The 21504-nt window shown below is 46.7% G+C and overlaps 1 protein-coding gene and 2 non-coding genes across 4 annotated transcripts; 2 read left to right on the forward strand and 1 right to left on the reverse strand.

The window, feature by feature from the left end:
- Nucleotides 1-169: 169 nt before the first annotated feature.
- On the reverse strand, nt 170-241 carry TRNAE-CUC (transfer RNA glutamic acid (anticodon CUC)). The gene has a single exon. It is a non-coding gene; the product is annotated as a tRNA-Glu (tRNA).
- Nucleotides 242-622: 381 nt separating this feature from the next.
- TRNAE-CUC (transfer RNA glutamic acid (anticodon CUC)) lies at nt 623-694 on the forward strand. Its single transcript has one exon. It is a non-coding gene; the product is annotated as a tRNA-Glu (tRNA).
- Nucleotides 695-13008: 12314 nt separating this feature from the next.
- Nucleotides 13009-21004, forward strand: LOC137528054 (protein SON-like). 2 transcript variants are annotated; one of them, XM_068249291.1, is made up of 6 exons: nt 13009-13071; nt 15878-16057; nt 17361-17547; nt 17735-17929; nt 18098-18190; nt 20636-21004. In XM_068249291.1, exons 2-6 carry the CDS (start codon nt 15878-15880, stop codon nt 20944-20946), a joined length of 966 nt encoding a protein of 321 aa, XP_068105392.1. In that variant the 5' UTR covers nt 13009-13071; the 3' UTR covers nt 20947-21004. The 2 variants fall into 2 exon arrangements, with proteins under 2 accessions (XP_068105392.1, XP_068105393.1); XM_068249292.1 differs by lacking the exon at nt 13009-13071 and having other exon boundaries at nt 15867-16057.
- The last annotated feature ends 500 nt before the right edge of the window (nt 21005-21504 follow it).

The following is a 21504-nucleotide window of genomic DNA, read 5'->3' on the forward strand; positions in this document are numbered from 1 at the left end:
ACCCATCTATCTGATGGGAAATTGCATGGTGTGTACCAGGCTTTACTGCTCTTACCATCTTACTGTTGCAGGCAATGGAGCCTGCATAAGGAGTCAATCCAGCGGTTAAGACAAGCGACTCAAGGAAGTGCCGCTGCTGCGTGAGAGATCAAGAAAAAAGAAGGAGGCCTTCCCTGACCGGGAATCGAACCCGGGCCGCGGCGGTGAGAGCGCCGAATCCTAGCCACTAGACCACCAGGGAGAGAAGAAGGCTCCCAAGCCTTCTGACGGTAAAATAAGTCAACTCCACAGAGAACAGCACGCGGCGGCACCCGAACGATCCATGCCGTGATGAATTGCTTTGCCGTCACTCATGTCACTCTTTCCCATTATTACCCTCTTCCTCTTCCCACTGCTCCTTCCTGCCAGACCTTCATCAGAGAGCTCTGTGCTTTCACGAATGGGAAATTGCATGGTGTGTACCAGGCATAAGACCAAGGAGGAAGTTGGACTATTTGGAAGACATGCAAAGCTCTCAAGGGAGATTCCAACTTTCTGGAAAAAAACACGCAGCACAAATTAGCAGCCAGCTTTCATCCTGTCACTTTTCTCCTCAGCGTTCATGTGGATGTTCTTTCATCTCTCCCTGGTGGTCTAGTGGCTAGGATTCGGCGCTCTCACTGCCGCGGCCCGGGTTTGATTCCCGGTCAGGGAAGGCCTCTTTCTTAATCTCTCACGCAGCAGCGACACTTCCTTGAGATGCTTGTCTTTACCGCTGGATTGACTCCTTATGCAGGAGTCCTGCACTTGGCTGGCCATCTTTGTTAAGTCTTCAGTCTGTTCACTATAGGCTGACTCGGAAAAAACAAAAAGAACCAAACCGCTTTCTTCTGTCGCATAGCTGTTTGGAAAGGGAGACTGTGTGCAGCTTCTGCTGATGGAGGTCTCCCTGCATGCCTCTTGGCAGTCGCACACTGCCTCCTAGGGATGATTCCATGATCTGGATCTGAGTTAAAGGGGTTTTTACATTTTCTTTCCTGGACCAAACATGGCGGCATACCTATGGGTATTGGCTCCGCCCCCAATCCCGATAGGACAGATCATCTATAAATTTTCAGCGCCCGCCCCCTCCAGCCATTCTTTTTTCTGTCCTCGAATGGACAGTTTCGTCTATATAGTTGTGCTAATTTTTTTTTTTTTGTTTCCTTTTGTTTTAGGTCCTTTTTGCTTTCCCTCTTTCCCCTCATGTGGGTTACCTGTGCGGGTTCAGCCTCTCCCGCTTGGTTGGAGCGTCTCTAGCCCTTAAACAGGGCGAACGGCGACTCCAAGGTGCATGGCAACCTTCTGACTGTGTGGTGGCTGCCCTCAGGCAAGATGGCCGCCGGACCCCTCCGCATCATGTCCTGCGCAATGCAGCGCTGGAAGTCTCGCGAGAGGCGAGATTTCGCGCTGGCAAGCGCTGATTGGCCAGGGGGAGTGTTTTTCAGGCCTCCAGGAAGTGCAGAGAGTTATGCACGCTGTTACCGGCGTGATAGCGGTGGGTAGCGTGTTTCCGCGCTGGTACCACGCTGTCAGCCCAGAAATTACTTGGGAAGCTGTTCCTTACTGTGCCCGGTCCTGGTCTGCTGGAGGCAGGTATGTAATGTTCCTTGCTCTGCAAGGTTTATTGATTGCTGAAGCTCTGTTTTTATTGATGGCTCTGTCTATCTTTCTCTTAAATAGAGAATGGAGGTTATTGAGCATGAGGAGGAGGTGGTCCCTGTCAGGTAACAGGCGGCTAAATGCAGCCTTTCTCTGACCTTATGCACCTGGTGTTTGTTGTTAAAGTTTATCCTTTGCACAGGCCCTGTGGGAAAAAGAGTGCTAGTATTCCCCATTTATAAATTATATGGTGGATGTGACAGTGGAACATTATATTATGTCTCCACAGTCCAGGGGAAGGAGGAAGTGGTCAGGCGGTCCCTAAGGAACGTCTTTCCTCAACGGGGAGACAGAAGTCCCGTCCTCGATCAAGGGAACGAAGTAGAAGTCATCGCTCTCGGGACAAGAGGAGATCTTCAAGGGACTATAGATCCAGGTCCCGAAGTAGGAGACGCTACAGGGACTCATCTAGGAGAAGGCACCGGTCCAGGTCCAGGTCTTCTCGTAGACGTTCCCGTGACAGGAGGAGGAGACGGTCTTCGGAGCGCTTTTCCCCTCGCAGGCAATATCGAGGAAGAGATAGGTCCCCTAGGAGGACCAGAAGAGACTGGGACATTTCCCCTGATTCTGAGCCTTTGGAACCTTTTCAGAGACCAGTTCAGAACTTGTGTTGGTCTTGCACTCAGCCGGCAATGCCAGGCAAAAGAGTTTGCGAGGTCTGTTTTGCGGAGCTGGGTAGAGAGAGAGACACAGATAACCAGCAAGTGTTAGCCTTTATCCAGCAAGCTGTGAAAGAGACTTTTCAGAATATGACTCCTCCACAACCTATGGCGGCGGCAATGCCGCAGGCGCCAGGGGAGGATGCCCTCACGCAGGGGGAAGTATCAGCAGCGGGTTTTAGTTTTGCTCTAGTACCTGCTTTCCTGACAGCTATCAGGTCGGCAATAGAGTGGCAGGATGAGGGAGGTTCAGTCCCAGAACCAGATAAATATTACCCGCACCTAGACCAACAACCGCAGGTTTTTCCATTCATGAAAGTCATAAAAGAGGTAATTCTTAAGGAATGGAGTAAGGTGGAGCAGAAGCCCTCCATGAACAACAGATTATCAAAACTGTATCCACTGGGGCAAGAGGATTGCAAACTGCTGGACGCTGCACCAGCGGTGGACGCTTCGGTGATGAGACTAACTAAACACGTGACTCTGCCCATGGAAAATGCCATTGCCTTTAAGGATCCGTCTGAAAGGAAGATTGATACTGATATTAAGAGAGCCTTTCTGAATGCGGGAGCTGCATGTAAGCCGGCTATTGCCCTAACCTCTTTAGCTAAAGCGTCTCGTGTCTGGGTGGACAACATAGAGACAGCGTTGAACTCAGGGGCAGATAAAGAGGAAATCATAAGGGCCCTGGACGAGTTAAAGCTGACGGGAGATTTCATGGGAGAGGCTGCGATTGACATAATCAGACTAGCAGCCAGGTCTATGCTGTGTAGTGTAACAGCCAGGAGAGCCTTGTGGTTGAAGCCTTGGTCGGCCGATCAGTCTTCAAAGTCAAATTGGTGCAAAATCCCATATGATGGAGCTCATTTGTTCGGCCCCGAAATGGACAATGCCATCTCAAAAGTGACAGGAGGAAAGTCGGGATTAATTCCGCAAGACAGGAAGCAGAGATCTTCCAGGCAACAAACCTCTAGGAGAGGTTTTGGCAGTAGATTTCAACAGTCAAGATCCTACAGGCCAGGCAGACAGTTTGACAGAAGCTGGAAAGGGACTCAGTCCACCTTCGGAAAGGGGATGAAGTCCAAGATCTCGTCTGATGCGCAGCAGAACCAGAAGCGCTTTTGATGGGACGTCCACTCAGGACGGCCAAGTGGGGTCCAGGCTGAGCCTCTTTTGGAAGTCCTGGGTGGGAATCGTGGAAGATTCATGGGTGTTGAATACCTTGAAGACGGGACATTCTTGGAGATTCAAAAGAACACCCCCACGCTTCAAGTTTATGCCGACAAGAGTGCCGCAACACAGGGAGAAAAATCTTGCCCTCAAAGATTACGTACGATCGTTGCTGGATCAAGGGGCAATCATCCCACTTTCAGAAAGAGAATGCCGGGCAGGAATCTTTTCTCCTCTGTTCTTGGTGGAAAAGGCATCAGGGGGTTGGAGACCAGTTCTCGATCTGAAATATTTGAACAGACACATAATGTTGAAGCACTTCAAGATGGAGTCTCTGCAATCCATCATCCCAATGATAAGTGTTGGAGACTGGATGACAACAGTGGACTTGGCAGATGCTTACCTGCATATTCCCATAAAGCCCAGCTTTCAGAAGTTCCTCAGATTCTCGGTAGAGGGGAGAGGTTATCAATTTCAGTGCCTGCCATTCGGTCTGTCGACCGCTCCACGGACATTCACCAAGGTACTTCTACCAGTCATCGCATATCTCAGGCTCCAGGGTCTGAGGATATTCCACTACCTGGACGACATTCTGCTACTCCACCAGGATCAGAAGCAGTTGATCCAACACCAGTTCAGGCTGCTTCAGCTACTGCAACACCTAGGATGGCTAGTCAACTTCAAGAAGAGCCAGCTGGTGCCGTCTCAGGACTTGGTCTTCCTGGGAGCGAGGTTTCGCACAGTCCAGAATCAAGTGTGCCTCCCCGAGCAGAAGATTACAGCACTTCGGGGAAAGATTCGAAGGGCCTTGAGTTGTCAGTCCCTGTCTGCCAGAGAGTGTTTGAGCCTGTTGGGGACTTTCTCATCTTGTATCCCAATGGTGAAATGGGCTCATTGGGCGCTCAGGGAGTTTCAGATATTCTTTCTGCATCGTTGGAACAAGAGGAACATGCTTCAGAAGTTTCATCTCCCATTGCTTGTGAAGAACTCACTTCTGTGGTGGTCCACGGAACGGAACTTGAGAAACTGTTGTCAGATTCAGACAGAGATTCCAATTGTCATCACCTCGGACGCCAGTTTGAAGGGTTGGGGTGCACACTGCAATGGGATCCGAGTGCAGGAGAGGTGGAGAACAGTGCAAAGGGGTGTACCCTCAAATCTCCTGGAGTTGAGGGCAGCCTTTTTGGCCTTGAAGGCTTTTCGTCATCTCATCTATGGAAGATCGGTCTTGTTGAGGATAGACAACATCACGGCAGTAGCCTATATCAGGAGGCAAGGAGGGACGAGGAGTCAGTCATTGCTCCAAGTATCTACTATGATAATGAATTGGGCTATGAGAAATCTGTCAGATCTTACGGCATCATACCTTCCAGGGGAAATGAATGTGTTAGCGGACCAGTTGAGCAGGAGGTTCGCAAGTCCCCACGAGTGGTCCTTGAACGAAAAGATCTTCAGGAAGATAGTCGTGATGTGGGGTCAGCCGCAGGTGGATCTATGGGCTTCCCCGCAGAACAACAAGGCTCGGAAGTTCTTTTCACTTTACCAGCATCCCACCTCAGCAGGAGTGGATTGTCTAGTCCAGAAGTGGGATTTCCTGCTAGGATATGCCTTTCCCCCAGTTCCACTGATCCCCAGATTTCTGCAGAGATTGTGCAGGGAATCATGCACGATCATTGCTATCCTGCCCTTTTGGCCGCGGAGGCCATGGTTTCCTCTGGCAATGTTCCTAAGCATAGAGGAGCCAATGAAGTTACCAGCGACTCACGACCTTCTACTTCAGGGGAACCTCCTTCATCCGGGAGTCAAAGGCCTGTGTTTAGCGGCCTGGAAATTGAGAGGCAAAAATATGCAAACATGGGATGTTCCAGTCAGGTGGTAGAGACACTCCTAAGAGCAAGAAAGCCTTCCACTAACTCAACTTACTACCGCATTTGGGAAAGATTCATTTTCTTCGCATTAGAAAACGGATTCGATAGTATGTTCCCTGAAGTTCAGAACATCCTGGACTTCCTTCAGTCAGGAGTAGAAAAGGGTCTTAGTGTGGCAGCTATCAAGGTTCAAATATCAGCACTCTCGGCTTTGACAAACCAGAAGTGGGCCTACAATCCCTTGATTGTTGTAACGATCGGTGGGCGCAGAAAGTATCTGATTACCGGTGATCTGCAGTATCACCGGAAATACAGATATATACCAGATTATAAGTGAACTGCAGTCTCACCGATAATCCGATATACAAACTAACCTCTGATCACCCGAGTAGAGTGTAGTGTTTGGTGTAACTGTAACACTAAGAGGACAAGGCCTCAATGCAGTAAGGAGTACTGCACAGATTCCTTCCGCAGACCTGAGCTCTCCAAGACGGGAGGAGTCAGACTGACAGTAGGAAGGGATATCTGAAAGTGACCCTCAGGAGGAAGGATCGCTAACAGAGCGAGGAACCGCCTCTAACGGTAAGGTCGGTTCTCGAGGTCGGACAAGCCAGGTCGTACACACACGGACAGATAAAGTACAGGATCAGGAGGCAAAGGCAGAGTCAAAGTACAGGCAGGGTTCAGCAACGGGGTATCAGAAATATCGGGGTACAAAATCAGGAGGCAGAGGCAGAGTCAAGGAACGAGCCGGGGTTCGGCAACAGAGTATCAGAAATATCGAGGTGCAAGATCAGAGTTCAGGAGGATAGTCAAGGCAGGCAAACGTCATAACAGATAATCACAATCAAACTAGTACTTTAGCTATCAACAGAATCTAGCTTAGTGTAGGATTACAGCTCCAGCTGGTCCCGGCACACTAACGGATCTGACTACGGATCTGGGTGCTCCCACATATGTGAACGCAACGCCAGACAAGGAGCAAGTGAACAACCAGCAGTATATATACTCTAGGACCTTTCCAGGACCTCCCTAATTGCTGGTCCAATGGGAGCAGTGGAATTTGTCAGCTGACCCAGCTGGTCAGCCGACACCCTTCTAACTGCTATTTAAACTCTGCCTCTGTGCTCGCGCGCGTGTAAGTCTGAATCTTGGTGGACTATCAGTCCCAGCCACACCAGTACTGTTTTGCAATGTATCTAATGCGGGGGTCGCCTCTGATGTGGATTCCGCCGTTACCAATGCGGATTCCGCCGCACTGCCCATGCGGCATGTGGCGTTTTTTCCGCGTTGTGACGCCATGCTGGACGCGGAAACAGCCGCCTCACCTCGAGAGACGGCGGCTTTTCCGCGTTTCCTCACAGTACCCCCCTCCCGAGGAGTGGACTCCGGACAACTCCCACCAGGCTTCTCGGGATGTACAGCATGAAATTCCTTCACTAACTCGTCCGCATGCATGCGGTTCCTAGGTACCCATTGCCTCTCCTCAATCCCGTACCCCTTCCAATGTACGAGGTACTGTACCGAGTTCTGTACAGTACGTGAATCTATGATCTTCTCCACTTCGTACTCGGGTTGGGCATCCACCAACACGGGAGGAGGAGGAGTAGGACCCACCTAGACTGCTGGTTTAAGAAGGGACACGTGGAAGGACCTCACCCCCCGCATGCTGGTGGGAAGGTCAATGGAATAAGTAACATTATTAATCTTCTTGGTCACGGAAAATGGGCCCACAAACCTGGGACCCAGTTTGGCAGATGGCTGCTTCAGGGTCAAGTGACGTGTGGACACCCAGACTAGATCCCCTGGCCGAAACTTCCATTCCACGGACCGTCTCTTATCTGCTTGACCCTTCTGACTCTGGAACGCCTTCTGTAAATTCCCCTTAACAATTCCCCAATTGTCCCTGAGTGATCTCTGCCAATCTTCCAGTGCTGGAAATGGAGACGAGACAACTGGAAAAGGGGAAAATTTGGGTGACCTCCCTGTTACAATCTGAAATGGGGAAAACCCAGACGAGGAATTCTTTAAATTATTTTGAGCGAATTCCGCGAAGGGCAAAAATTTCACCCAGTCACTCTGCGCCTCAGCAACGTAGCATCTCAGAAATTGCTCCAGGGATTGGTTAATGCGTTCTGTCTGCCCATTGGTCTGTGGGTGGTAGCCTGACGAGAAAGACAATTTCATGCCCATTTGGTGGCAAAATGCCCTCCAGAATCCAGACACAAACTGGACTCCCCTATCAGACACGATGTCTTCCGGAATGCCATGCAGCCGGAAGATGTGAATGATAAACAATTCAGCCAGTTCTTGAGCCGAGGGGAGTCCTTTCAGGGGCACAAAATGGGCCATTTTGCTAAACCGATCGACTACCACCCAAATGACCGACATGCCTTCAGACCTGGGCAATTCCCCCACAAAATCCATGGACAAGTGGGTCCATGGCTCACTCGGGGTGGGCAAAGGCTGCAACCTTCCTACAGGTGCCAGCCGGGAGGGCTTACTCTGGGCGCACACCGCACACTCCCTAACATACTCCTTGCAATCTGTTGCCAAGGAAGGCCACCAAGCACACCTGGCAATCAGATCCTGCGTTCTGGCAGCTCCAGGATGACCAGCATTCTTATGGGCGTGAAAGAGTTGCAGAACCTGTAACCGGAATGGTAATGGTATGAACAAGACCCCTTCGGGTTTCCCTTCAGGAACCTCCTGCTGAAAGGGACCCAAGATCTCTGTCCACTCTTCCCAAGACTCCGTGGCGGCTAACACCAGTTTCTGCGGAATGATGGATTCAGGAGTGGGAGGCTGTGCTGTCTCAGGTTCGAAACACCTGGAGAGGGCATCTGCCTTGATGTTTTTGCTACCTGGAGTGTATGTGATTATAAACCTGAATCTCGTAAAAAACAAGGACCACCGGGCCTGACGGGGACTAAGCCTCTTAGCCCCCTCGATGTACTCCAAGTTCTTGTGGTCGGTGTAAACAGTGATCGTGTGCTCTGCCCCCTCCAACCAGTGGCGCCACTCCTCAAATGCCAATTTAATGGCCAGGAGCTCTCTGTTGCCTATATCGTAGTTTCTCTCCGCCGGAGAGAACCTACGGGAAAAGTACGCACAGGGGTGTAGTCTTCCCTGTAACCCTGATCGCTGAGACAGCACAGCCCCTACCCCGACCTCCGAGGCATCGACCTCAACAATGAACGGATAAGCGGTGTCGACATGTCTCAGGATTGGTGCGGAACAAAACAATTTTTTCAGACTAGAAAATGCATTCTGAGCCTCCGGAGACCAGTGGGTAGTATCTGCCCCCTTTTTTGTGAGACTGGTAAGGGGTGCAATGATCGTGGAGTACCCTTTTATAAACCTCCTATAATAATTTGCAAAACCCAGGAATCTCTGGAGGGCTTTCAGGCCCACAGGTTGCGGCCATTCTAGGACAGCTGTGACTTTAGCAGGGTCCATTGACAGACCTGAGGTAGAAATCACATACCCCAGAAACGTGACGGATGTCACCTCAAAAATACACTTTTCTAACTTGGCGTAGAGTCTATTCTGTCTTAATTTGTTTAGGACCAATTTCACATGGACCCTGTGTTCGGGGAGGTTATTGGAATAAATTAATATATCATCGAGGTATACCAGTACGAATTTACCCAATACCTCCCGGAATACCTCATTGATTAGTTCCTGGAAGACGGCGGGCGCATTGCACAACCCGAAGGGCATCACTAAGTATTCGTAATGCCCGTCGGGTGTGTTAAAGGCCGTCTTCCATTCATCGCCCCTTCTAATGCGGATTAGGTTGTATGCCCCCCTCAGATCTAACTTAGAAAAGATCTTTGCAGTAGTGACCTGCGTGAATAAGTCGTCTATCAATGGTAACGGATAGCGATTCTTCACCGTGATTTTATTGAGACCTCGGTAGTCGATACAAGGTCGAAGACCCCCGTCTTTTTTCTTAACGAAAAAGAAACCGGCCCCAGCAGGTGACCGAGAGGGCCGAATAAACCCCTTGGCCAGGTTGTCACGAATGTACTCCTGCATGGCCAACTTCTCGGGACCGGACAAGTTATACAGGTGACCCCTAGGGGGCATACAACCAGCACGGAGATCAATGGGGCAATCGAACGGGCGATGAGGAGGTAATTGATCAGCAGACTTGGGACAAAAGACATCAGAAAAATCGGAATACACCTCGGGAACACCCTCCACGTACACCTTGGTCTGACCCAATGTCACCTTTCCTAGACACTGTTGGTGACAACGATCAGACCATCTGGTTACCTGACCCGTGGCCCAGTCGATTTGTGGAGAGTGGGCCTGTAACCAAGGCATGCCTAAGATAATAGTGGAGGTTGACATGTTCAAAACGAAAAACTGTAGCTGTTCCCCATGCAATACCCCTATCGTGACCCTCACCTGCGGAGTCTGAGACAGGGGACGATCCCGTTGCAGCGGGGAATCGTCTACTGCCGTGACCTGAATGGGGGGACTTACTGGAGTGAGAGGAATACCCAACTCCCGAGCAAATTCAAGGTTCATAAAATTGGCCGCTGAGCCAGAGTCAATAAAAGCTTCAGTGTCCACAGACTTATCATCCCACGTAATAGTACAGGGGAGAAGTAACTTCTTCTCTTTTTGGGGTGAGAATGAAGTGCCTAGGGTGTCACCCCCCACTACTCCTAGGCAGACCCGTTTCCCAACTTGTTAGGGCAGTTTCGCACCCTGTGCCCTGCTTCTGCACAATACAGGCACAGTTGTTCTGTTATTCTCCGCCTACGTTCCACCTGGGTCAATCTTGATCGACCAATTTGCATGGGTTCGGGTGGTGGTGAGGCTGGAGAGGGTGACACCGGTGGAGATGCCGTTACTGCGGGCATACCAGAAGGTGCCACATACGAAGTCACCCTGACCCGGTGACTGCCCCTAGTCTGCCTCTGATGGCGTAGTCGACGATCGACTCTGATGGCCGATGATATGGCCTCATCGACTGTTGCGGGCTCGGATAAGGTTAGCATCAAATCAGAGACCTCCTCCGACAACCCAGATAGAAAATAATCCATCAGAGCAAAATTGTCGAATCTGGCGGTAACAGACCACCTACGAAATTCTGCTGCGTAATCCTCGACCGACCCTCTGCCTTGCCGCAAAAGTTTGAGCTTCCGCTCTGAAGTTGCCGCAAGGTCAGGGTCGTCGTATATTACGGCCATAGCCTTAAAAAATTCCTCGACTGAGGTCAGAGCTAAATTAGTGGGGGACAGGTTGTATGCCCAGGACTGGGAATCACCAGTTAACAGTGTTTTAATGAAAATGACCCGTTGGGTCTCAGTCCCCGAGGATCGGGGTCTTAACTCAAAGTATGACAACACTCTACTCTTGAAATTCCGGAAGTCAGACTTGTGGCCGGAAAATTTATCAGGTACAGGCATACGTATGTCATCACTAGGAGGGGATCGCACTGAATCAACTGACGTCTGGAGGGTTTGCACAGAGCCTGAAAGGGCATCAATCAAAGCTTTGTGCTGGCCCAGTGCTTGATGGAGGTTATCCACCGAAGTGGCAAGCATACCCAGACGACCAGTGTTTGCGTCCATTTTGATTTTTGGTCTGGCGTTCTGTACACACTGCTTGTATTTTGTAACGATCGGTGGGCGCAGAAAGTATCTGATTACCGGTGATCTGCAGTATCACCGGAAATACAGATATATACCAGATTATAAGTGAACTGCAGTCTCACCGATAATCCGATATACAAACTAACCTCTGATCACCCGAGTAGAGTGTAGTGTTTGGTGTAACTGTAACACTAAGAGGACAAGGCCTCAATGCAGTAAGGAGTACTGCACAGATTCATTCCGCAGACCTGAGCTCTCCAAGACGGGAGGAGTCAGACTGACAGTAGGAAGGGATATCTGAAAGTGACCCTCAGGAGGAAGGATCGCTAACAGAGCGAGGAACCGCCTCTAACGGTAAGGTCGGTTCTCGAGGTCGGACAAGCCAGGTCGTACACACACGGACAGATAAAGTACAGGATCAGGAGGCAAAGGCAGAGTCAAAGTACAGGCAGGGTTCAGCAACGGGGTATCAGAAATATCGGGGTACAAAATCAGGAGGCAGAGGCAGAGTCAAGGAACGAGCCGGGGTTCGGCAACAGAGTATCAGAAATATCGAGGTGCAAGATCAGAGTTCAGGAGGATAGTCAAGGCAGGCAAACGTCATAACAGATAATCACAATCAAACTAGTACTTTAGCTATCAACAGAATCTAGCTTAGTGTAGGATTACAGCTCCAGCTGGTCCCGGCACACTAACGGATCTGACTACGGATCTGGGTGCTCCCACATATGTGAACGCAACGCCAGACAAGGAGCAAGTGAACAACCAGCAGTATATATACTCTAGGACCTTTCCAGGACCTCCCTAATTGCTGGTCCAATGGGAGCAGTGGAATTTGTCAGCTGACCCAGCTGGTCAGCCGACACCCTTCTAACTGCTATTTAAACTCTGCCTCTGTGCTCGCGCGCGTGTAAGTCTGAATCTTGGTGGACTATCAGTCCCAGCCACACCAGTACTGTTTTGCAATGTATCTAATGCGGGGGTCGCCTCTGATGTGGATTCCGCCGTTACCAATGCGGATTCCGCCGCACTGCCCATGCGGCATGCGGCGTTTTTTCCGCGTTGTGACGCCATGCTGGACGCGGAAACAGCCGCCTCACCTCGAGAGACGGCGGCTTTTCCGCGTTTCCTCACAATTGTACAGTTTGTGCAGGCAGTCTTTAAAATACGCCCTCCAAGAAAGCCATTTTTCCCAAAGTGGGATCTGCCTATGGTGCTGGAAGTCCTCTCTTCCCCACCTTTCTTTCCGCTACAGTCTATCTCTCTGGAAGATTTGACTTTAAGAACAGTGTTCCTAACGGCTATAGCTTCTGGGAAGAGAGTGTCAGACCTCCAGGCTCTAGGTTGCTCGAGTAACCTTCTGGAATTCTTCCCGGATAGGGTAGTAGTTAGGCCAGTATTACAGTTTGTACCAAAAGTAGCGTCTGGTTTCCACATTAACCAAGAGCTTTCCTTGCCCACATTCACCTCAGAGGGGGAATGTCATCCTTTGGACGTTGGCCTATCTATTAAGTCTTATCTAGAGACTACAGCTTCATTCAGAAACTCAGATCGCTTATTTGTCAACTTCAGAGGTCCAAGAAAGGGCCTTCCTGTAACTACCCGAACGCATGGTCGGAATTGCTGAATTCCGATTCCGTGGTAATTCCGTGTTCCGTCGATCCGGAATTCCGCTACCGGGTCATTCCGGCGGTATACGGAGCTGTTCCGCGGAATTCCGTGGAATTCCGACGGTATACGGACTTCAGAAATGTATATTATGCGGACTTCCGTAATTTACGTAAGCGTAACTCAATCCGTTTTTTTTCCACATTTACTGATTGTTTTTGGTTTCTTCTGCCTTTTATGATGATATGGAGATTGTTTTAAGAGTGTAAAGTCAATAAAATTGTTGTATATAGTCTCAAATGTGTTAACAGCGTACTTCCGTAAAAAAATTCCGGAATTCCGCCCACGTGCGCTGGGGGCGGAGGTACCGTTGCGGAAGTTCGTCATTCTTTACTTTCCAGCCCATGCAGTGTTTGGAGTGGCCCAGTGAGAGTGACCTGAGAGAGACTGTCTGCACTGCAAACTGTTATTGTGGTAAGTGAGTAGTATACTTTTACATATATGTTTATGATGTGATGAATGCAATTAGTCCATTTTGTTTTAGTTAGAGAAATGTTACCATTTTTGTTTTTGACCCTCCCTGACCTGTACATCATTTGTATATGGCCCTGTTTCCACCATAGCGAATTCGCATGCGACGTCGACATGCAGATTTGCTTAGTGTATTGAAGTGGCTGGGGCTGTTTGCACGCGTGCGTCGTGCGTGCTTGATTTGGCGGCGGGCCAAATCTGCACGACGGTATTGCAGATTTTGCGTGCTTCTGGAATCCGTGCGAAACGCCGCTAATGTATTTAATAGGAAAAACGCATGCGTTTTCTTGCATTAGTTTTCCCCCGCGATTTTGCGTGCGATTTCGCACCTTTTCGAATCTTAAACTACCCTGGCAGTGTCATGGTTAATTTGGCAGTGTCCTGGTTAAAATTGCACGCGAAATTGTGGTTAAAATGCAATCATGTTGCATTTGATGGCGATTTGTGGCATGCACTTTCACGGCATGAAGTTCCCTTCGCGGGCAAGCTGGGCATGTTGGGCCTTTTTTATTTTTCCAGAGCCCATGGTGGAGGAGGGCCGGCAGACCGACACAACAACCCCCACAGAGTACAACCAGATTGGCAGCAGATTTGCCCACAAGTGCACTCAGATTGTTTGCAGATGTGTCCAAAAAAATGCAGTCAGATTGATTGAAACCTGTGCCCACAAGTGCATTCAGATTGGTTGAAAAACATGTGCCCAAATAGCAGTAAGATTGATCCTTGATGTTCCCACAAAGTGCAGTCAGATTGGTCGTAACGTGCGCACAAGTGCAGTCCGATTGGTTGAAACATGTGCCTACAAAATGCAGTAAGATTGTTCGCTGATCTTCCCACAAAGTGCAGTGCTATTTTTGTATGTGCAGATAGGCCGGTTTCCTCCCGGGTTCAGTGGTGCACTAGGATCTGAGTAGATCATAAAATAACAAACAATACTAGCTAAGCTATGTGCAGATAGGCCGTTTTTTCTCCCATTTTTACTCCACTGCACTATGATCTGACTACTAGGTCTGAGTGCTATGTGTGCATTCGCAACAGTAGACAATTGGCAACTGTGAGCGGCGGCCTTATATGTCAGAGTATATTTACAATCCCCGACCATGATCTCCCAGCCAATCTCCGTTATCAGACAGGCATGTCCCGAAGTCAGCTGACCGTCTTGTCAGCTGATATTCCTTCTCAACGCATAAAGAAGACAGCTGCGTTGATTGCGCGTGCGTGTATGCCGAGTCCTCCTATGCAGTGTGGACAAGGCAGAACACCGCACGTCGCCAGCTCCAGATGACACCAACTCTCCCTCCGCGTTCCCAGAGGAGAAAGCAGCGGCAGTGCTGTATTCCGCCACAACGGTAATTTTCTTATTCATTACAGATCCCTAGCCACGTCCGTAATTTCTAGCACTGTAGAAGCATATGAAAGTAGTAGATAATAGATATCCACTTCCGTAGTAGTGATTTGTAACTATATAAGTAGAGATGTCGCGAACCGCCGATTTTCGGTCCGCGAACTTCCACGTAAGGTTTGATTAGCGCAAACCTCCACAAACCACAATACACTTCAATGGGGAGGCGAATTGCAAAATGTAAAAAACATTACTATGGCCATAAAAGTGATGCTAAACATCTTTTAAAGGGTCTAACACCTACAACCCCAGGTGGAGGAGCGGGATACATGCCAAAAGTCCCCGGGAAAAATCTGGAATTGACGCAAAGCAGCTTTGTAAGTGCAGAAATCACCTTGAGTGCTAAATGACAGGCCTAAAGTGTTTTAAAACATATTGCATGTGTATACATCAATCAGGTAGTATAATTAATTAGTGTACTGCTTCACACTGACACACCAAACTCACTGTATAACACACTGCAAACAGCTGTTTGTGTATGCAGTATGAATTGCAACGGCTGTCGCATCAACACAAGTGCAGTAATAATGGGTATTACACTACTGATACAGTTAGTAACTGGATGTGGTTGGCCTGGCAGTGGCAGCCAGTATGATTTGCAGCGGCTGTCAGCGGTAGACAAGTGCACTGATAAGGTTGTTACTGCTAATAGTCACTGGGATGTGTGTGGTGGGCCTAACAGTGGTGGCAGCAGGCAGTATAAATTGCAACAGCTTTGGCAGCCAGCAGTAACACAAGTGCAGTAATATATACAGTTGAATTCAAATCAACATAAAAAAAAAAGAGGATTAGTTTGCAAAAGAACTGTTGTGGGGGGCTGTTATAGCGACATCAATTAGCCAGGAGCAACTTAACAAGCAAGGAGCATAACTAATATTTTCCTATGAGAGACAGTCTGCAGCAGCTCGCCCTACACTCACTAAAGCAGGCACACGAGACAGCGTAATGGCCGCCGCTGCCTGCTTTTTATTAGGGGGGCATTGTCTCCAGGGGATAGCGTATTCTGATTGGCTAGTTTGGGCCTGCTGACTGTGATGTAGAGGGTCAAAGTTGACCGTAATGGAGCATTATAGGGTGAATCGAACTTCCTGGATAGTTCGCGTTTCGCCGCAATGCCGAACACCCGGAAGTTCGGCTTGAACCGTTCGCCGGCGAACCGTTCGGGACATCTCTATAGATAAGCATTTATACAATAGTCATTGTACAGACTATATTATATAATGCTATGTTGCTGTCTTTGTCTCTAAACAGAAAACTCATAGCAATTAAACGTTTTGATCAGAAAAATGTTTTCGTATGTGCAAAAACATATTATATTTTTCAATGTTATTTTTCATTGACTTCTAGATGGCTGCTGCTGCTGAAGCCGTTGATGGAGGGAGGAGCAGGGCGTCTGCTGCTGCTGCTGAAGACGCCGCTGATGATGGGAGGAGCAGGGCGTCTGCAGCTGAAGCCGCTGACGGTGGGAGGAGCAGGTCGTCCAACACTCGGCGACTAAGAAAGAAGGAGAAAACCTTCATCATTAAAGTAATTTTTTTTATATTTCTCCTTACTGTATTAATCCATGAACCCAAAAACTCATTAATATCAAAGCTGAATATTTTTGGAAGTAGTTTTTATTCTGTTTTTAATTTTTGCGATTTTAGGGGGATATCAATCTGTGTGTGCAGATGACTTTTACTGTGCACAATTATTAGGCAACTTAACAAAAACAAATATATACCCATTTCAATTATTTAATTTTACCTGTGAAACCAATATAACATCTCTCTCCAGTGATAAATACCAGCCCAAACCAGTACTCCACCTCCACTCTGCTGGCATCTGAGTCGGACTGGATCTCTCTGGCCTTTACCAATCCAGCCACGGGCCCATCCATCTGTCCCTGTGGCCCATGAAGAAGACTCACTCTGATTTCATCAGTCTATAAAACCTTAGGACAATGAGTCTTGATATATTTCTTGGCCCAGCCTTTATTTTTCCAGGCGCTTCTTGCGACCCTGTTGACTATTTTGAATGAAACGCTTGATTGTTCGATGATCACGCTTCAGAAGCTTTGTAATTGTACGAGTGCTGCATCCCTCAGCAAAATATCTCATCGATTTTGGACATTTCTGAGCCTGTCAAGTACTTCTTTTGACCGATTTTGACAAAGGAAAGGCAGTTACCTAATAATTATGCACACCTGATACAGGGTTTTGATGTCATTACACCACACCCCTTCTAATTACAGACAGAGATGCACATCACCTAATATGCTTAATTGGTAGTAGGCTTTTGAACCTATACAGTTTGGAGTAAGACAACATGCATGAGGCCTCTTTTCCACGAACTGTTGATAGGCAGTGAAATGCCTTTCAAACTCTCACAACCGCTCGCTGACGCTTGGTAAGTGCTCCCTGCTGGCTGCTGCCTGGCAACTGCTCACTGCTGCCTGGTAACTGCTTGCTGAGCACACAGCTCAACAGTTCGTGGTAAAGAGGTCTAAGGATGATGTGGTCAGAATACTCATTTGCCTAATAATTCTGCACTCCCTGTAGTACCCCGAAGATTTGCAATGGAAGGGCTTAATGTTCAGACTACACAACTACGCCCCACACACACTCAAGTCAACTCAACATCGTTCTTTTAGGCTCTCATAACTTTGATTTAAAATTCACTTACAGATAATCTCCTTGTATTGTTCACACAGTTGATAATACTGATAATAAGTCAATTCAACATTTAATTTACTTTCAGCAGTGTTGTTAGTACCATAGCAAGAGATGTATGTATTGTAAAGGTTTTTTTTTTGTTGATCATTAATTTTTTATTTTTTTTTATGTTGCAGACTATGTTACGGGGGGGGTATGACACTGCGAAGAGGGCGGCGAAGAGGGAGGTGATGGACCGGCTGCTGCAAGTCCTTCAGACTACTTACCACCGCACGTGGTCGGTTAAAAAAATTCAGACAATGTGGTCTGACTTTAAGTCCAAGACCCCACGTGCGGTGGCGAAAATAAAGTCTGACCTTGAGTGTAAGTAACAAATGTTTTTTTTCATATATGTAGCGGGATGTGTAATTTTTTTTCAACCTTGTTAATCCTCACGATTTTCCAATGTATCAGTGGCTTTATACTCTTATTGTTATGCAATGCACTGTTTAACCTTAGGTAATATCTTCTTCTATCTGTATTTTTAAAACAATCTCACATTTTTTTTTAGTGGATGGGTCTCAGCGCCGCAGGCGGTCCCGTCGTGCCTCTGCTCCTCCCTCTTCCAGACAGGGATTGGATCCTGCTGCTGTCCCCTCCCCTGAAGATAATGATGAGGAGGCTGGACCCAGCACCAGCCACAGATCAAGAAGTCGGCAGCGCCGTGGGCAAAGGCGTGCCCGTGGCCGGAGCCTGTCTGTGGCATGTAAGTATTTTATAACAAAGTTTTAACATTAATCAAATGAAAGTGGTACGTCTGTAAGGAAGGAGATTAGTACATAATTTAATTTTGCACAGAACTATGTTTTTTTTTTTTTCTCTCCAAGAAAAAAAAAAAAAAGTTGCATGATGCCATGTTTTCTTTTTATCGTAGCATCTATCTCTGTGCGACTTCGCAGGCGCAGGCGCGGAAGACGACAGAAGTCTTCCAGCAGGCCAGAATCTGGTCAAAGTGGCACAACTGTGTGTAAGTAAAATGTACTGTTGTACAAAGAAGTACACACAAGACGGAATGTATCCACATATTTATAACAGTACTAACTTAACTCTTTTTTTGTGTGTGGAGGGGGAAATAAAAGTTGTACCGAGTGTTTAATGTGAAAAAAATTCCACTTTCAAATCATCTGCTGGCCAGTGACCACTGACCAGTTTGTTTTCTGTACACTGTTTGTTGTTAAAAGTCAATATTTATTACAAATATTGATTGCCACTACAAGGCCCAGGGAACTAACATGCGATGTAGTAAATTTGATAGTTACAATGATATAGTAGAGGTTCTTTGAGAAGTGTTTTTATCGTTATTGCTAATTTTCATTATGTATATAGTGCCAACATCTTCCTCTTCGATGCACAGAGTATATTGTGTTGTCAGTTATCTGACAAAGACTGTACGTGCACACAATGTACATCATACCAAAGTCCTATGTCTGTATTGCCCTCTATTCAACTACTTTTATCAAACAGTGTACAAAGTTTCTCATAATTTACCACATCAAATTTTGCTTTTGAGAAAGTCTTATCGATGTGTATAACGTTGCATCTAGAAAACATTCAATAAATATGTAACACCTTACTTAATGCAAAATTATATTTTGCTTGTGCGTTACATTATTAAACCTTTTACATGGTATTTGATGCAGTGTATTGATTTGCGGACGTTGTAGTGCATGTATCGTATGGTAGTCTAGAAGAATGAGTTATAGGAGGAAAACAATACAGACAGAAGGAAGAAATTAAAGGAACACTATCTAGAAAAAACTTGGCAGTTAACATGTTACAGATGACAGGTTTTGGGCCAGTCTACCTGTTTTTAGGGGTGATTCCCAAGGCTTTATTTGTTTTCAACAGCATTTACTGAACAACAGTTTACAAATATAACTGACAACATAGTGTGCAAGTGACGAGTAGGGAGACCGGCTGTTATCTTGCCATTTTGGCAGTTCAACTGCTGTTCATGAAATGCTTTTGAAAACAAAGAAATCCATGAGAATCACCCCATGACGGTGATGGATTGTGCCAAAAGCCGTCGGTTCTGTCAGATGTTTACTGCCTACTTATTTCAAGATAGTTGTCCTTGAAGAACTCCAGCCCGAAGTTGAATGGATTGGAATCGTAGAAAAGTAAGAGCACTGACCCACCACCACATCACCCTGCTTCCAGATTACAATACCTCATCCAGCCAGTGATTATGTCCATCCATAGTGAAACTAGTGTATCATCCCTAAATATTATGTAAGCCGGGAAGCCCATGGTTTAATTTCACAACTTGAAATGAAACTTTATCCCTAAGTGGCCATAAATAAATTGTACATACTGGGCCAACATATCAATTTAAGAAATGTTGACAAGCTTCAGTACTATGGCAGTATGCACGTGTGTAATGGTAGTTTAAAGGTATTCCTTATCCACTAGCCACAACAATTTCTTCAACATTTATGTGTCTTTTTTGGATTGTGATTTTGCGATACACTAATTTTGGCAGTCATATTTCATTAGTCATACTTTTTGAAAAACAATGAGTATGTATTTTGATTCTGGATGAGATCATTCATTGGCAAACTTAGACATGAGTAAACAGTGACTTTTCGGCTTATAAAAAGCATTCATCGGAGTGGTTCCTGACTAACAATGAAAAACACACTTTCTGTACACTGACATAAAGTTTAACAATTTTTCTGCAAAGATAAATGTAATTATACATGACTTAAATGTTACTCAGTCAGAGAACACTTTTCCTGCTATCCAAGCTGAGTTGATAAGATCAACATTGCCCTGAATGAAACGTAACGTACACTCTGGTGACTGGCTAGCCATTGTAAATTCCAAGTTCAAATTGAAACTGGGCTAGTCACATCACATCACATGCACCATTAATTCTAAGCTAAAGAGAATTGTGGCATTTCAAACCAACGTATGCATGGGGAAAAAAAAGAATAGTGCCAGTAAACACCATCTTACAAAGCATATGACACAAACAATGAAGTAAAAAATTTAAATAAATCAATCATTTTGCGCATTGATAAACCCATTGTACAAGCATGAGAGGTTCTTAACAAGAGTCCTAGTTTAAACCAGGTTGTACAGATTTCATGAAATGTGTACATTTTGAATCTTGTGTACATCTCATTTTTTCCTTTAGAAGCCACCCATGAATACAGTGAATGTCAATGTATAAGTTGTGTTTTCAATGTGTTTGTCATGAAAAAGTACAACGAAAGTATTATAATGTGAAAAATCACTGTTTACTTTTCTCGAATCTAGCCTAACCAATCAATGCTATCACTGGGTTTCATAATGCCTTGCTTTTACTGATGGCTGATACGGTACCACACTCTACTGTTTATTCTTTTATTATCAGTTTTTGTTCATGCGTAGTGTAATATTTTATTTTTCTCCATCTTTTTCTTTACAGCTTCTTCTCATTTCGAGATTCTGGCCGGCCAAGTCTCAACCCTGCAGCAGGAAGTGGTGGTTCTGACTTCCACTGTTCAACAATTAGAACAGTGGAAGTCAGAACAACAAACGACTCTTCAGCAGCAGCAGGCGGACTTTGAGGAGCGACTTCGGCAGCAAGAGGCAGCTTTCCGCCACCAACTGCTGCAACAAAGGCAGGAGATGGAGGGCCAAATTGAGGAGCAAAGGCAACGCATCCTCGCTTTCAGGGAGGAGGCAGGACAGCTCCATGACTATTTTGGACAACTGGCAGGTACAAGGAGGATGTAATGTTGGTCCTGACTCCTCCTGGGTTCCGAATTATATCCAGTGGCTTGCAAAAGTATTCTGCCCCCTTGAAGTCTTCCACATTATATCATATTACTGCCACAAACATGAATCCATTGTATTAGAATTCCACGTGAAAGACCAATACAAAGTGGTAGACATAAATAGTATTTCTTGAAATATGGGCTACAAGGTGTAGAAAAGGCCGCCCGAGTTTTGATATAGCCTACAAGTGCTGGAAGCCGAAATATTTCATTCGCCACTATCCATGGCGGCCTGGAGGGGGAATAGTAATTAACACGGCCCTGGGCTTTTTTTGTAGCCAAAGTTTTTGTATGGGTACACGTGAGAAAAAGTGGACTGAAAATCATACATGATTACAAACATTTTTTACAAATAAATAACTAAGTGGGGTGTACTTAATTATTCGGTCACCTGAGTCAATACTTTGTAGAACCACCATTTTTTTGCAATTACAGCTGCCAGTCTTTTAGGGTATGTCTCTACCAGCTTTGCACATCTAGAGACTGAAATCCTTGCCCATTCTTCTTTGCAAAACAG

The sequence above is a fragment of the Hyperolius riggenbachi genome, chromosome 8, assembly GCF_040937935.1.
Source record: "Hyperolius riggenbachi isolate aHypRig1 chromosome 8, aHypRig1.pri, whole genome shotgun sequence".
Taxonomy (NCBI): Eukaryota; Metazoa; Chordata; class Amphibia; order Anura; family Hyperoliidae; genus Hyperolius; species Hyperolius riggenbachi.